This window comes from Diabrotica virgifera, chromosome 5, assembly GCF_917563875.1.
Source record: "Diabrotica virgifera virgifera chromosome 5, PGI_DIABVI_V3a".
NCBI lineage: Eukaryota > Metazoa > Arthropoda > Insecta > Coleoptera > Chrysomelidae > Diabrotica > Diabrotica virgifera.
In genome coordinates, this window is record NC_065447.1 from 207,708,142 (window position 1) to 207,723,841 (window position 15,700).

The 15,700-nt window shown below is 32.2% G+C and overlaps 1 protein-coding gene across 3 annotated transcripts in view; it reads left to right on the forward strand.

Annotated features, from left to right (window-relative positions):
• LOC114332887 (actin-histidine N-methyltransferase) overlaps window positions 1-14,202 on the forward strand; it is a 150,804-nt gene extending 136,602 nt beyond the window's left edge. For 2 of the 3 annotated variants that reach the window (XM_050651765.1, XM_050651767.1), the window contains exon 6: window positions 12,801-14,202. Coding sequence is in view for 1 of the 3 variants with exons in the window: in XM_050651767.1 (XP_050507724.1) it covers window positions 12,801-12,827 (27 nt within the window). In the remaining 2 variants the exon portion in view is untranslated. Of the gene's footprint in view, window positions 1-1,355; window positions 11,726-12,800 lie in introns of those variants that run through there. The other variant, XM_050651766.1, reaches the window with a different exon arrangement.
• The last annotated feature ends 1,498 nt before the right edge of the window (window positions 14,203-15,700 follow it).

Here is a 15,700-nt window from a genome sequence, read left to right on the forward strand (position 1 = left end):
ATCACATCTACTCTACTCGTACTGTCTATACGCAGCAAACACGTACCTCCTTTTAACTTTTTTTATTAAATGTTATCATCTCTCGGAGTCTCTGAGTCCTCAAGCAGCCATGAAAGGAACATATTAATGTATATAAAATATAAACTGACATTTATAGTACTTACTTACTTTCCCTCTTCTCTTCAGTTCCAGTCGAATTGTGAGATAAAAAAGCTTTAGGTACAACATCCTGGACTTCTTTTGACTTTTATACATTGGGTGTTTAATATCATATCAGATTTTAGATAAAATTTCAATATTTAAAAACAGGATTTTAATTTTTCATTCTTCATATTATTTTTAAACTTGTTCCTATTAATTATGTAACCAAAAATACATTGCAAACATAATCTTTTTGAACTTTTATACACGATATAATTTTGTTTCCGCCCAATTTACATTAAAATGTGAAAGCCTGGTATTATCCATGTCTGTCTGAGCGTGCGTCAGCACAACTCCTCCTCCTCCAACTCTACAACAGATAGAATGATAACTGAGGTGTCAAATGAAAGCGTAAAACCCTAATAGTACAAGCGATATATTATTCGACGCGCTTTATCAAGACGAGAACAAATATATACTTCCGGTTTTTATATCACTTCTGGTTAAGAAGTTGTAACCGTAAATATCACATTATAGTCGCAGAAATAGTACATGTACATCAATCGACGTGTATTGAGAAGTCGAGCGAATATTTAGTTCTGGTTTTGATGCCCGGTTAAAAATTTGTGACCGGAAGTTTGGCTAAAATGTATCAAAACTAATGAAATCATATATCCCTACTACTACTACTACTACTATCGGTTTATAGCGTTCTCCGACGCCTACCGACTCCTAACCGCCATTATTCTCTGTTTAATCATAGACCTGGAGGGATTTCTCTTTCTTCTAGTTCTTTTTCAATTCCCTCCCTCCAGCTTCTTCTCGGCCTTCCTCTTTTTCTTCTCCCTTGTGGTGTCCATGTCAAAATCTGCTTAGGGATGAAATCATATATCAACCTACAATCTACGCAAATTTACACGAAGACTTCCGATTCTACTTCCGGTCACTTTGGGTGAAAACCTAGGACTATTGCCAACCTTTCATCAATGCTTCACTAGTGTAAATTGTGTATGGATTAGACACTACTAGTTATCTTTATATAAGAGAAAGATATAATAATGATATTAGGATAACTATTCTTTGTTCGGAAGCATTTTTACTTATCAAAATATACCATAATTTTTCTACAATAACATAACACAACTCTCGAAGCATTTGTGTCATCTTGTGTACTCATATACATACAGTATATAAAAATTAAAATTATATTTTAGATAATATTAACATGTGTGCAGAAATGAAGGTTTTTTACCTCAAATGGTCAACGTCTATCATATTTATACTGAAGTATAGGAAATACATTCATTTTCATTAAAAATTCAATATTTTCTTCATTTCTTCATTAATCGGTAATATTTTGGGTTATCGTCTCGAGCTAGGCTGCGAACTTTGTACTCATTCTTCATAAGGAGCTTCGCAGAGTCGCAGATGGAAAGGTTGTTTTGCGTATAGTGGTTTGGTTTAATATTAGCCCAATAAATGACCGTTTTGGAATGTAATTTCCAGGGCCAGCTCCGAATTGCATGAAAATTTTGATTTAGTTTCTACTTACCCTCCACTTCAAAGTTGAATTTGTGCCGTTGGTTGCTTTTACTTGGGGGGTGACATTTACCCCTTCTCGGTGGGTGAAAAACGCGTGTTGACAATAAGGCCGGAAATGGATAAATTGACTTATTTTAAGCACCTTTTGTTCTGTAAAGTTTTTTACGCAAGTCAATACTTTTCGAGTTATTCGCGATTTAAAATGTTGATTTTTCGACAAAAAAACTACGTTTTCAGACGGTTTTTTCCAAATAACTCAAAAAGTAAATATTTTATCGAAAAAAAATATTTTTACCAAAAGTGTAGCCTATAAAAAAACGAAAAAAATGGTGTACCAGTAAAGTCTACAAATTGAGCAGAAGCAAAGTTGTAGCTCATGAAAAATACGTTCTTATTCGTCTAATTCCAAATCGAATAATTCAACGCGAAATCACCGAAGAAAGAAGCGTTTTTCGGGAAAACCTTCTTAACATTTTTAAAGTATCGAAAAAAAAGCTTATTATTTGTTTTTTTTACAAAAGTTTACAGCATCAAAAATAAACGAGTTACACTGAAAAAAAATTAGCCCCTTTTTTGGGTAAAAAAATCGTGAAAACCTCCATCTATTTAGCACCCTAAATGAAATTAATCGTTTGGCTTTACCATCTATTTTAACTATATGTGTATTGTTTATATGATCTGTAAGTTTGATTGGTTTGAAGTGCTTATTTTTGAAAACATTTGGTTTTATAGTAAAAAGAAATTTCTAAAAATTTTTGAAAAATTTCATTTTTTCAAAATAACGAAAAAGTATTAGTGATAAGAAAAATCTTAAAGAGTAAAAAATGTAGGTTTTGCTATTGTAAATATGTTAGTTTCATTTTGTTTCTCTGTAATACAAAAATTGGTTAAGATATGGCTGTTCAAAATTTGCATACACTCGTGATTAGTGACCCATTCAAGCTTTCTGAATTATAACCCTTTCAAAAATAAACACTTTAAACCGGAGAGACTGCGTAACTCATTTTGAGCGTAACTCGCTTATTTTTAATGCTAAACCTTTTGTTAACAATTAAAACAAAGCTTTTTATAAATACGTTAAAAAAGTTTAAATGGGTTTTTCCCGAAATGTTCTTAATTTTTCGGTGATTTCACCTTGAAATATTCGATTTGGAATTAGACGAATAAGAACGTATTTTTCATGAGCTACAACTTTGTTTTTATTTGATTGATAGACTTTACTGATACACCATTTTTTTGGGTTTTTTATAAGCTACACTTTTGCTAAGAATATTTTTTTCGATAAATATTTACTTTTTGAGTTATTTGCGAAAAACCGTCTGAAAACGTAATTTTTTTGTCGAAAAATCAACATTTTCAATGGCAAATAATTCGAAAAGTATTGACTTACGTAAAAAGCTCTATAGAACAAAAGTTACTTAAAATCAGTCAATTTATCCATTTCCGATCTTATCTTGAACGTATGTTTTTTCACCCCCGAGAAGGGGTGACTGTCACCCCCAAGTAAAAGCAACCAACGGCACAATTTCAACTTTGAAGTGGAGGGTAAGTAGAACGTAAATCCAAATTTTCATGCAATTCGGAGTTGCCCCTGAAAATTACACGGTATCGCCGAATTTCCCGTTCATTTACTGAGCTATACCGGGTTACTGATTTTTTAATATAATATAATATAATATTATTAAAATATATCAAATCGTTTTTAAACATGAGGTTCCAGTGTCTATCTTTCAAACAAATATGATGCAATATGGCAAAGATCCAAGATAACCGTTCATATTGCAACAAAAAAACCTAGCTGAAACACTCGTTTCACTGAGTATCAGAAGAATGGTTGCATTGGTTTTTTGGACAGATTAAGCATTGCGGAACAGATTAAGCATTGTGTGGTGTACACAAGACAGCCACAAAATTTTGTTTAAAAATACATTGGTGCTTAATAGAACAACACAATATTATCCACGGATGTTTAAATTGTCTGCATTTATGTATCTCAGCGCTATAAAATGCAAAACCTCATCCCAAAACGGACATAGATTCTAAAACTGATACTAAAGGAATCAAGAAGCTTGTAAATAGCGCAGACACTTAAGAAATATGAAAGATCATCAGTAGGTGACAGAAGAGTCCGTCCACTGACCCATCGCACTTGATAAATTCTGCAATTGTGGACGAAACGTCAGGAAGAAACAATTCCATATCATGACCTAGAAACTCATGAAACAGTATATTATCTTCCAATAAAAGCAAAACAAATAGTTATTAACATTGTGCCATTGAATAATAGGTATAGAAGAAGTACAAATTAGAGAAAATTTACTAATCTTTTTTGAAATGAGGAAAAACAGATTTAGTACAAATTATGATACGCATTCACGAGCATTTATTCTAAACAGTTGCTTAATGGTAGGGGAGCAAAGTATGCTAAATGTGCAGTCACTCGAGCGCTTTGGGGACCTATTGGGTTGTGAAAAGTAGGTCGTAAAACCAAAAAAAGTTAAGTAAAGTTTTCTATTTTAGTGGGCGCTTGCCATTTTTTAATTTAATTTTCCTTTTCCAACAATCGTTTTTCCGATTATAACGCCATCTATCCATAATACGAAAAAATGTTTCGAATAAAAGTTACTTATTTTTACGTAAGGAATCCAAATCTGCAGTAAAAAATGAGGGCTCCTATTTAAGATTTTAAAGTAACCCCCACCCCACATCCATGGGGGGTCGTGTTTGGTGCCATTCGATAGATTTTTCAAAAATATTGAATAAGTGTATTTTACAGTTTTTCGATCTGATGTTCATTTCGCGAAATATCGCGGGATTCGTATTTAAAATATTAAATTTACCCCCCACCCCTCTCCGTGGGAAGTCGTGTTTGGTATCATTAGATAGATTTTTAAAAAATATTGAACACATATTTTTTAGTTTTTCGATCTGTCATTCATTTCGCGAAATATTCGCTTTTTTCTTGTGAAACTTCGGGACCCACTCATTTCCTTATTACGCCCGGCTTAAATCGTCAGATTTTTGAAATATACACTCTTTTGCATGTACTTAACTTACCTTATCTTAATCTGACAATTTCGAGTTTTTTTAAGAATAGATTTTTTTTTCGGGCCCCCCTTAACGAACTCCCCTGTGCTAAGAGCCAATATATGGTAGAAGTACATCTGCAGGGTACCAGGTTTCTCCCAATATGCTAATCTAACGCGCTCGAGTAACTGCAAAAATCCCCGCTTGGGCTCCCCTACCATAATGTACTTCCACTCTAACTTTTCCCATGCATGAAATTATTTACGAATTACTTTTTTTACTAGGTCTCTTTTTAACTCACAGAAACTAGTATCGCAAAATTAAGCCGGTTTTCCATAGAAATCACAATAAGTTAAGCAAGGATAAACAATAAAGAATGTCCTTGATAGCTTATGAATTTCGACGTTTATAATTTTCAATGACAATGACAATTTATTTTTATTTGCATTTATTGTTTATTTTGTGTTACAAATCAATTTATCAATACAGTTTATTTGGTTTTATATTTATAAAAAATAATAATATTTCAGTTAAATAAAGGAAAAGTTGCAATTCTGACTTTTGGGTCTCCAGACAAAGACGAGTATTAGTAATATCGTATTGTTGGTAATTCAATTTGTGAAAAATTTGCATTTGTATCACTGTTTCCCCAAAGGTTTGATATATTAAAAAAATTGTTTTTTTTATGTAATTCACTCAATAGTTTTGTATTTCTCAACCTTAGGTAATGGCTAAATGGGCGCAGATCCCAAAGGCCATAAAAGAAAAAAAAAACCTTAGGTAATATATATTAAATCTTCTTAACAATAGTAACTTCTTTGTTGTTGTGACTTTTTTTAATTTATTTATTACCGTTCTATATTTATCTTTATATTCGTAATAGTCTATGGCGTTATAGTTATTAAGGTACCAAGGGTATTAGAAGGATAATAACGCTTGAGGTCAATGGTGTATATACCGAGGGCCTTTGGTCCCAGGGATATATGTTGACCGAAAGCGTTATTATCTATAATACCCGTGGTGCCTTCGACGTTTAATGTCCGACTAAAGTATTCTTTATATGAAAAAATTTGAATGAATTTTGAATTAATTAGTTTTCAAATAAGTACATTTACCAGCAATAGTCGTAACGTAATTGTGGTAACCATAGTTTTACTTAGGTTGTTATTTGTCAACTTCACAGTATTTAACTAGTTATTCAAATTTAATACCCTAAAGGCAAGCGTCCACAGACCCGCATCGTACGCATCGTACGCAACGGATTTTAGTTTGCCTTGTACAGAAACTTATGTAACCGCGTCCACTGATCCGCATCGTACGGATCGCATTATCGATTGTCAAACTAAAATCCGTTGCGTACGATGCGGGTCTGTGGACGCTTGACTTAAAGGTACGATTCCGACATCGACTGCAGGCAGCAGACGGCAACTGCAAATGGCAGTTACAGTTGTTACCATGACATCTAACTGCAATTGCTGTCCGACAGAACGTCAGTTGCTAATAATTATACATATTAATAGTGCAAAGTAAATATGTATGTCTTGGTAACAACTGTAACTGCCGTTTGCAGTTGCCGTCTGCCGCCTACGGCCGACGGCCTTCCGTCGATGTCGGAATCGTACCTTAAGGCGTTATTTTTTTAAAATAACGCCCTAGGGCATTATATCATACTTAGCTGACTTCGAAATCATGTCATTATTTGTCAAATAATAATGTAACAGTCGGACATTAAAGCTGTTTAATGTTGAGTCCATCAATCTCCTCAATAATGAAAAAAAGAATAAACACTTCAATAAATTAACTTTATAAAATACGTTCACAGGATAATAGCCATTTCCTAATTATTATCACTTACAATCTGACGGTACGTATCAATGGGTCTGGGTCTACCCCAAAATCCCAACAGCCAAAATCCCGACAGCCACAATCCCGACGGCCAAAATCCCGACTCGCCAGAATCCCGACAGGCCAAAATCCCGACAGCCAGAATCCCGACAGGTTTGATAAGTTCCTTTTTAACATATAATTACCTTTATTTCTTGTTTTTGGTTTATGGCCATCTGTTTTTTATTTTTTGTTACCAAACAAATGTATTTTGTATTAAAAGTATTAAACAAAAGTCGGAATTTTTACTTATGCGAGGATTGTTGCATGTCGGGATTTTGGCCTGTCGGGATTCTGGCGTGTCGGGATTTTGGCTGTCGGTATTTTGGGCGGCACCGGTATCAATGATCTACATACACATCGACGTACGTTTCACTTTATTTTTTGATTTAACTTGCTTGAAAATTAATTGTGACTCATGGGAAAAGTTATAGTGGAAGAACTATATTTGGGAAATATGGTAGGTAATAGAGTATTAGATGTAAGTTTTGAAAAAAAAATGTAACTTATAAGTAAGAGAAATACTGAGATAATAGAAAAATATGGCATTATTTTATCAAACATTAATTAAGAGATTATTCTTTATAAATGGGTTCTGAAACTGCTTTCTTGTATCATGTCTAAATTAAACATATTTATATGGATTACGCCACAATTGATTATAAGGAAAATTACATTTTATAATTATTGTTATTTGACGTCTCGATTTCCATTCTGGAAATCGTTTTCCAAAAATATTATTTTTAATTTTTGTGCTGTTATTATAACCAATAGTTTTTTTTTGGCGGTTATAACCGTCCAAGCAAATTTAGACTCATTACAGATTACAACTATTACAGATATATTTTTTATGATAATACAGAATACTTAAAATTGTGTAAACATGCTCGTTTTGGCATTTCTTTAACAAAAATTATAAATTTGTATCAGATGATTGTATATCCTTTATATATTTGTTATCAATGTCTTTAATCAAATGTACCTAAATCACACAGCAATTTTTATCAAAATTTATTTCATATACTTTATTACCAACAATATTGATATTTAGCTTTTGATCTTCGATTTCATTTTAAAATATTTATTTATTCGATGTCATTTAATTATTTATTTATTATTTAAGATTGACGTTATCATACGTGTTTGATTTTCAAGTAACTCACTTTTCATTGTCATTAATTCAGATAATTATACACTCACCGACACAAAATTCCGCCACCCAAAATTTTTGATTAAGTTTGACAATCTATAACTTTATTATTTGTACTCCGATTTTCAAGATTCTTGCATCAGTTTGTAAGTACAGTCCGTCTAATTTACTTACCGTTGCACGTCATTATCTACGTTAGAAATCTAAGTTGACATTGTTGCCCAATTACAAAAAATTCTTGAATTCATTTTAAATCAAATACATAGTACATACATAAATCAAATACATACAAGTGGATTATACAGCAAAACAAATTAATATTCAATGTAAATAAATAAAAACTTTAAAAATAGAAAACAATAATTAAGTTATAATCTTACGTTAAAGTACATAATAAAAACAGTAAATATAATGAAACAAATACTTATACATAGTAAAGAATATAAACAAATATGAAAAGTCATCACTGCAACTGTCAAATAAATGTTACCAATTTATGCTAAAATATCACCTTCGATCGATTATAGTTACAGTGCATTCCGAACAAATGTGCTTCATAAAAACGCTTTATAATCCATTTATACAAATTAAATGAAACATATTATTGTGTATTTCTTTAAGTTAACATTAATAGAAATCTTCAAATATTATTTCTACGCGTATATAATAAAATATGTCTAGTGGCTCTAATGCCAGTGTACTCGGCAAAGTGATTCTAAAACAGAACACACCTACCGCCTAAATATTTCGTGTTGGTATCATGTCACGTCACGGGCTATGACGCGGATGACGTGCAACGGTAAGTAAATTAGATGGAGTATACATGTATTTATGTCGTTTGTTATTATTCCGGTAACAAAAAAATTTTGCTTAGATGGCATCATACGGGGGTGGATGGAAGCGTTGTTTTTCTCCTAACTTTAAAAAATTCCCCTTAAATACCCCTTTTGTATTATCCTGGAGGTATTTTGTTTTTTGAATTATCTGAATATATCTTTTCTTATAAGGGTTGTAAACACTGCTGTGAAGGTTAATTTAATTAAACATATCAAATGCACTAAAATGAACAAAACAAAATAAAATTAACAACAAAACAAAAAATTCAATGTCTGTCCACCTCTTGCAGCAAAGACTGCTCGCAATCTGTTTAGCATCGAATAAAGATGTGTTATCGTTGCCTGAGGAATAGCCTGATATTCCTCTACTAGGGCCATAACAATACCAAATTTTCTGGAGGCCTAGGATGACGGCGAATAGCTTTTTCTAATTCATCCCATAAATGCTCAATAGGATTGAGATCTGGGCTGCACGCGGGCCATTCTAATCTTATCAATCTAACCTCTATTTTATGAGTCAATCAGTGTTTTTATTTACAAAAAATGGTACTGCTCTTACAAAAAAAGAGATATTCGGATAATTCAAAAAACTAAATTTTAGAAAAAGACTACAGGACAGGGTAAGAAGTGAGGAAATCAGACGCATATGTGGGGTACACAATATAAATACCTGGGCAAAGAACAGAAAAGAAGAGTGGAATCAACACATAAGCAGGATGTCTGAATCAAGGATAGTAAGAATAGCCAGGGACAAGTCACCGTTAGGCAGAAGAAGTATAGGACGCTCAAGGAAAAGATGGAATGACAATTTAGGGGCAGAATGAAAGGCACCGTTGAAGAAAAAAAGGCAGTACTACCTATATAAAAGAAGAAGAAGAAGAAAATTTGAGTGATACCTCCGGGATAATATGACAGGACTATGAAACAAAATCAGCTATTCTATTTTTCCGCAGAATTTTTTAAAGTTATGAGAAAATACAACGCTTCCATTCACCCCTCTACATGGTGATTGATTAGTACGGTAAAGCTCAATACCTCCGCTATAGTAATAGATAACAATAAAAGTTAATAACAAAAATTTTAGCCACCTTTGAGCTTCACATTACAAAATTAGTTAGAATGTTACAGGGTGTTCGATAACAGTGGCAGACCTAGCTTATGTTTTTTTAAATGGAACACCCTATATTTTATTTTATATTCGAAATCCTGTTAACTTCTCCATCACAAAAATATAAAGGTTTGTAATGTTATACAGGGTATTTACAAAGTTATAACCAATTTTGTATGAAAATCGTAACAAGTTCAACTCCCTGTATAAATAAAAATAAGCACAACAGCAATGGTTTATTAATCCCATATTTTTTTATTTATTGTCAAAATTTTTAAGAATTATTGATATTGCTAATTTTCTTTATATCAAATACAGGGTGAGTCAAAACGCAAGTACATTATTCTCTCAGTAATGTTAAATGGAACACCCTGTATTTTATATCATTATTGAAAAGTAACATTAACGTACTTTAATTTTTATATAACATTCCCTATGCCCAAATTTATTAGTTTTCGAGATATTTTCATTTGTCAGAGCAAATTATTTTAGGTGTTTAAATTTATCTAAATTTTAAGTAAGCCATGACTGAATTGACAATTGAAGATTACCGATTATCAATCCGGTAATCAATGTAACACTGTAGCAAATAAACAAATAAAAATAATTTATTAGTAATACATTTTACAAACAAAAACACAACCACTACATGCAACATTTTTGAAACAATTAAAAACTATCTTTTTATGTAAATGCAACAAATAAACAAAGAAAATTAGTAATAAATTTTACAAAAAAACACACAAACACAAAATACAATATTTTGTGAAGACAATTAAACACTACTTTTGTATGTAAATGTAACAATGTAACAAATAAAGAACGAAACATAATTTATCAGTAATACATTTTGCAAAAAAACATGTTTGAAAAAGTTAGAAGCTACTTTTAATAAAATATTTCTAATATTTAATTACATAAGGTGTTCAAAATTATCTCCTAACACATTTATGTACGCCTAAAACGATCATTGAATGAGCTACTTACTCTACGGAGCATTTGTAAATTAACACATCGAAATACACTTTGTATTCTATTTTTCATCTCATCCCTTGTTGTTGGAGGTATTTTATAAACTTCATTATTAACGTAACCCCAAAAAAATCAGTCCAGTTTATTAAATTCTGGTGATTTTGGTGGCCACGCTACTGGTCCATTGAAAAATGAAAATATTTTGAAAACTAATAAATTTAGACATATGGAATGTTATCTAAAAAGTAAAGTACGGTAATGGTACTTTTCAATAGTGATATAAAATACGGGGTGTTCCATTTAAAATTACTGAGAAAATAATGTACTTGCGTTTTGACTCACCCTGTATTTGATATAAAGAAAATTAGCAATATCGACCATTCTTGAAAATTTTGACAATACGTTAAAAAATATAGCATTAATAAACCATTGTTGTTTTGCTTATTTTTATATTTATACAGGGAGTTGAACTTGTTGCGATTTTCATATAAAAAATTGGTTATAACTTTGTAAATACCCTGTATAACATAACAAACCTTTATATTTTTGTGATGGAGAAGTTAACAGGATTTCGAATTTAAAATAAAATATAAGGTGTTCCATTTAAAAAAACATAAGTTTGGTCTGCCACTGTGTTATCGAACACCCTGTAACATTCTAACTAATTTTGTAATGTGAAGCTCAAAGGTGGTTAAAATTTTTGTTATTAACTTTTATTGCTATCTATTACTATAGCGGAGCTATTGAGCTTTACCCTACTAATCAATTAACCTGTATAATGCCATGCAAGGAAAAGTTTTGTGTTACCGGAATAATACCAAATGATATCAATACATGTACCTACAAATTGCTGCAAGAATCTTGAAAATGGGAGCACAAATAATAAAGTTATGAATTGTCAAACTTAATCAAACATTTTGGGTGGCGGAATTTTGTACCGGTGTGTGTATTTGTGGTTTAAAATTTAACAGCGAATGTGCATTATTTTATAAGGATTGTTTTACAAATTTATAAGTTATACATGTTAAAATAAGTACTTGTAAAAAATATATCAATTAAAAATTTTGGAAAGATTATTCATAACCGGGAGAAAACCAGCTCCAGATCCCATTATTAATCTATCCAAATCTCAAACTCCTTCCCTGCATCCCCACTATCTGCCAACCCATATAGGCCAGTGTTGTAGGTTAGTGGTCAATTTTCCTAAATGAGCAATGGGTCAATTCCCAGCACTTTGGGATAAAAGTGCAAAAGAATCCAAAAAGATCATAAATAAATTTTGAATTTACATAAATAAATGTTGAAAGTTTTACAAAGAATTCTTCTACCTTAATTGTCATTGCGAACCGAAGGAATTATAGCTTTCAAAAGCATGTGCAGAGATAGAAAGATGAGATAAACAACATGACAGCTGTAACATATTATACAGAAAAATTAAAGAAACTGCTTACATATACAAAAAGAGAGGTATGTGTTGGAAAGATAATGGACATAAACAAAATAATAATTGAAAGTGCAGAGAAAATAAATAAATGGGAAGAATATATAAGAGAGCTATTTGAAGAGGACGAAAGAATGGAGACAATAGAACCAAGATGTAGAACTGTACCTACAATTACCAAAGGGGAAATTAAAAACGCACTAAAACGTATGATAAAAAAATGATAAAGCCATGGGACCGGATGAAATACCTACAGAAATTTTAAGATTACTAACGGAGAACTACATGGATATACTAGTAGAATAATATTCACCGATATTTACTATACCGGGGAAATTCCGAAAGAATGGCAAATATCTGTGTGGTAGAATGACTCTAAACACAAAAAACGTAAATCATGATTGTCAGTAAGAACAAGATTGAAGCCGAAACAGTCCGCGTTAATTAAGTTTAACTCTACCTTTAGAGAAAGTACCCAGATACAATTATTTGGGATGTGAGCTAAATGAACAATGGGACTACAGCCTTTAAATAAAACGGCGCATTGTGATGACCAGAAGCCAGTAGAGCTTTCAATAAAATGAAATCAGTTTTATGCAGTGGAAAACTGAGAATAGATATTGTGGTATTTATACATTAACTTCAAACTTTGTATTGTGTCCTGTTTATACTTTACCTAAATTTTGTTTTGTTTAACAGGTTTGGTCCATCCGTTGTAGGTACTAATGGTGGAAATGGACAAGTCCGTGCATTTTGGAGTGACCCTCTCTAGTTCTATCCCTCTTTGTGGAGTATTGGGCGCTATTGCGTTTCTTGGCCAAAAGTTTAAGATTGCTGACTGACTGGGTTAGCGCAATTTTGGAGTGACCAAGCAGTCCAAATATCCAAGCTACTGGTGTGACACAGGATTGGAGCTGATCTAATAAATTCCATGAAAATATGCAATAACATGTTGAGTAATAGCATATGATAACTTTGATATAGTTATATAAGGCCAGTGTACTACCTGGCCAGGTAGTACATATAGGCCTCTTAATAACATTTTCTGTTTTTGTATGTATGCTTTTTCTCATGGGCATTTTTCAGTGCGTCACAAATGATAGAAAAAAAAGGTAAGTCCGTGATAATACACATTTATAACATTTATTCTAACATGACATTTTAGTTCAATCTGACAGTTGTCACATTTTATTTGCAATTTGGCATAAAAACAAATCAATTATTGTGTTTATTGCATTTATAAAATGGTATTTTCTTTTATTTGTATAGTCTTATAAATTGTACAGATTATATTTGTAGATATATCATAATTCGTAAATAATTTTTTTTTGAAGTTATACTTCTTTAGGCGCGACTGAGAGTAAAATTTCATAATACTGCGCACATGCGCACACAGACAGTATGGCGTTTAGTTGCTAAATCTTTCAAGTTATGTATAAATATATCAGTGCAAGAAAAGGTGTGAAAAGAATATATTAGTGTTTTTAGTAAATATATTTATTATAATTTTTGTGTCTTTGGATTTGTCTTCCTCAGGAGTAAGATGGGTATTATTAAAACATTTTATTGTATATTTATTATACTTCACCTTGTCTGTTTGTTAACGTGAATTGTCATTAGGTACGTCCGAACCGATACAGACACAGTCCTCGTAGCGTATTTGGGATAGCATTCGGCTAGAGATCGAGAGGTCTTGGGTTCGAATCCGGAGCAATCCTATACTTTTTTTAAATTTTTTTGAAAGCGGTAAGCACAAAATTAGTTTGGTGTTTAAAAAAAATTAAAACAAACTGTTTAAAGTATATTTATTTTTAAGAAATCATATAATAGAAGTATAACTTCTTTGCGTACAAAGTACACACATATTCTTTTATTTTTTCGATTATAGCGCCATCTATCGACAACTAGAATAAATGTTATAAATGTCTGCAATCATAGGCGTGCCTTTTTTCTGTCACATACAATTTAATGCGTTAGAAAGAAATCGAAAAACTGTGACGCACTAAAAGATGCTCATGAGAAAAAGAATATATGTATTTTTTATATATAATAGCACTAAAGGCCTTAGAGGCCCATGGCTTGAAAAGTTTGTTGGTTCTTCATTTTTACTTTTCTTTAGGTACCTAGATCTTCTCTGGCTTGGTATGTGATTTTTCTCCATTCCTTCCTGTTATTCATTTTTCTTCTCTGACCTTCTAACCCCATTTTTTCCATATCTTTTTCGACCTCTTGCTTCCATCTATTTTTCGGTCTTCCTTTTCTCTTTTTTGAGGCTATGTTGTAGTTTAGTACCCTTTTTGGAGTCCTCGCGTTCGGCATCCTTTCTATGTGACCTCGCCATCTAAGTCTCTGTGCCTTTATCACTACTATTATATTAGGTTGATTGTATAATTCCTTTAACTCATTATTTGATCTTCTTAACCATAAACCGTCCCTTATTATTCCTCCATATATCTTCCTCAGGATTTTCCGTTCCCAGATCTCCAGTAAACTTTGTTCATTTTTTGTCATTGTCCATGTCTCACTGCAGTATGTTACTATTGGTTGGATAGTTGTTTTGTATAACTGTATTTTTGCCTTTTGATAAAAACTTGCTTTTCAGCATTCCATTAAGCGCATGTACACTTTTGTTGCCTGCCATTATTCGAGCTTGTATTTCTTCTTTAATATTCGGTTTACGTGATATTATTGCTCCTAGGTATGTAAATCTTTCTACCATTTCGAATTCGTATGATGTTCCTTCTTCTACTTCTACTTTAAGCTTTTGTCCATTCCTGAACTGACCATCTGTCCATTCCATACATTTTGTTTTAGTTTCATTTATGTGGAGTCCCATTTTCTTCGCTGCTTTTACTATTCTCTGTACTATTGCCTGTAGCTCTTTTGTTCCTCTTGCAAGCAACACCACATCATCCGCAAATGCCAAAACTTGGTGCCGTTTTTGATATAGGAGTGCTTCTCTATTGATTTTTGCTTCTCGCATTATTTTTTCTAGGCATAAGTTGAAGAGTAATGATGACAAAGGATCGCCCTGCCTTACTCCTTCATTTACTATAAATGTGTCTGATGATTGGTTGTTTATTTTGACTCTATTTTCTGTATTTTCTAACGTAATATGTATCATGTTGCGTAACTTTCTGCTAACTCCCAATTCCTCAAGCGCCTGCTTTAAATTCTTCCTCTTTATTCTATCGTACGCTTGCTGGAAATCGATGAATAGCGCTATCGTTGGTAGGTTGTGTTCATAGCTTTCTGCTTGTAATTCTCTGATTACGAATATTTGGTCCGTTGTGCTTCTTCCTCGTCTAAATCCGCACTGATATTCACCTATTATATTTTCAGCTTCTTTTTCAAGTTTATCTTTTATGGATTTTGATAAGATTTTATATATGGTATTTAGTAATGCTACTCCTCTGTAATTACTACATTCTGTTTTGTCTCCTTTTTTGTGTAATGGGCAAATAATTGCTTCCTTCCAATCTTTTGGTATCCGTTCTATTCTCCATATCTCTTTTATGATCTTGTATATCCACTCATGTAGCAATTTTCCACCATATTTCATCATCTCTGCTGTTATATTATCGCTTCCAGGACATTTG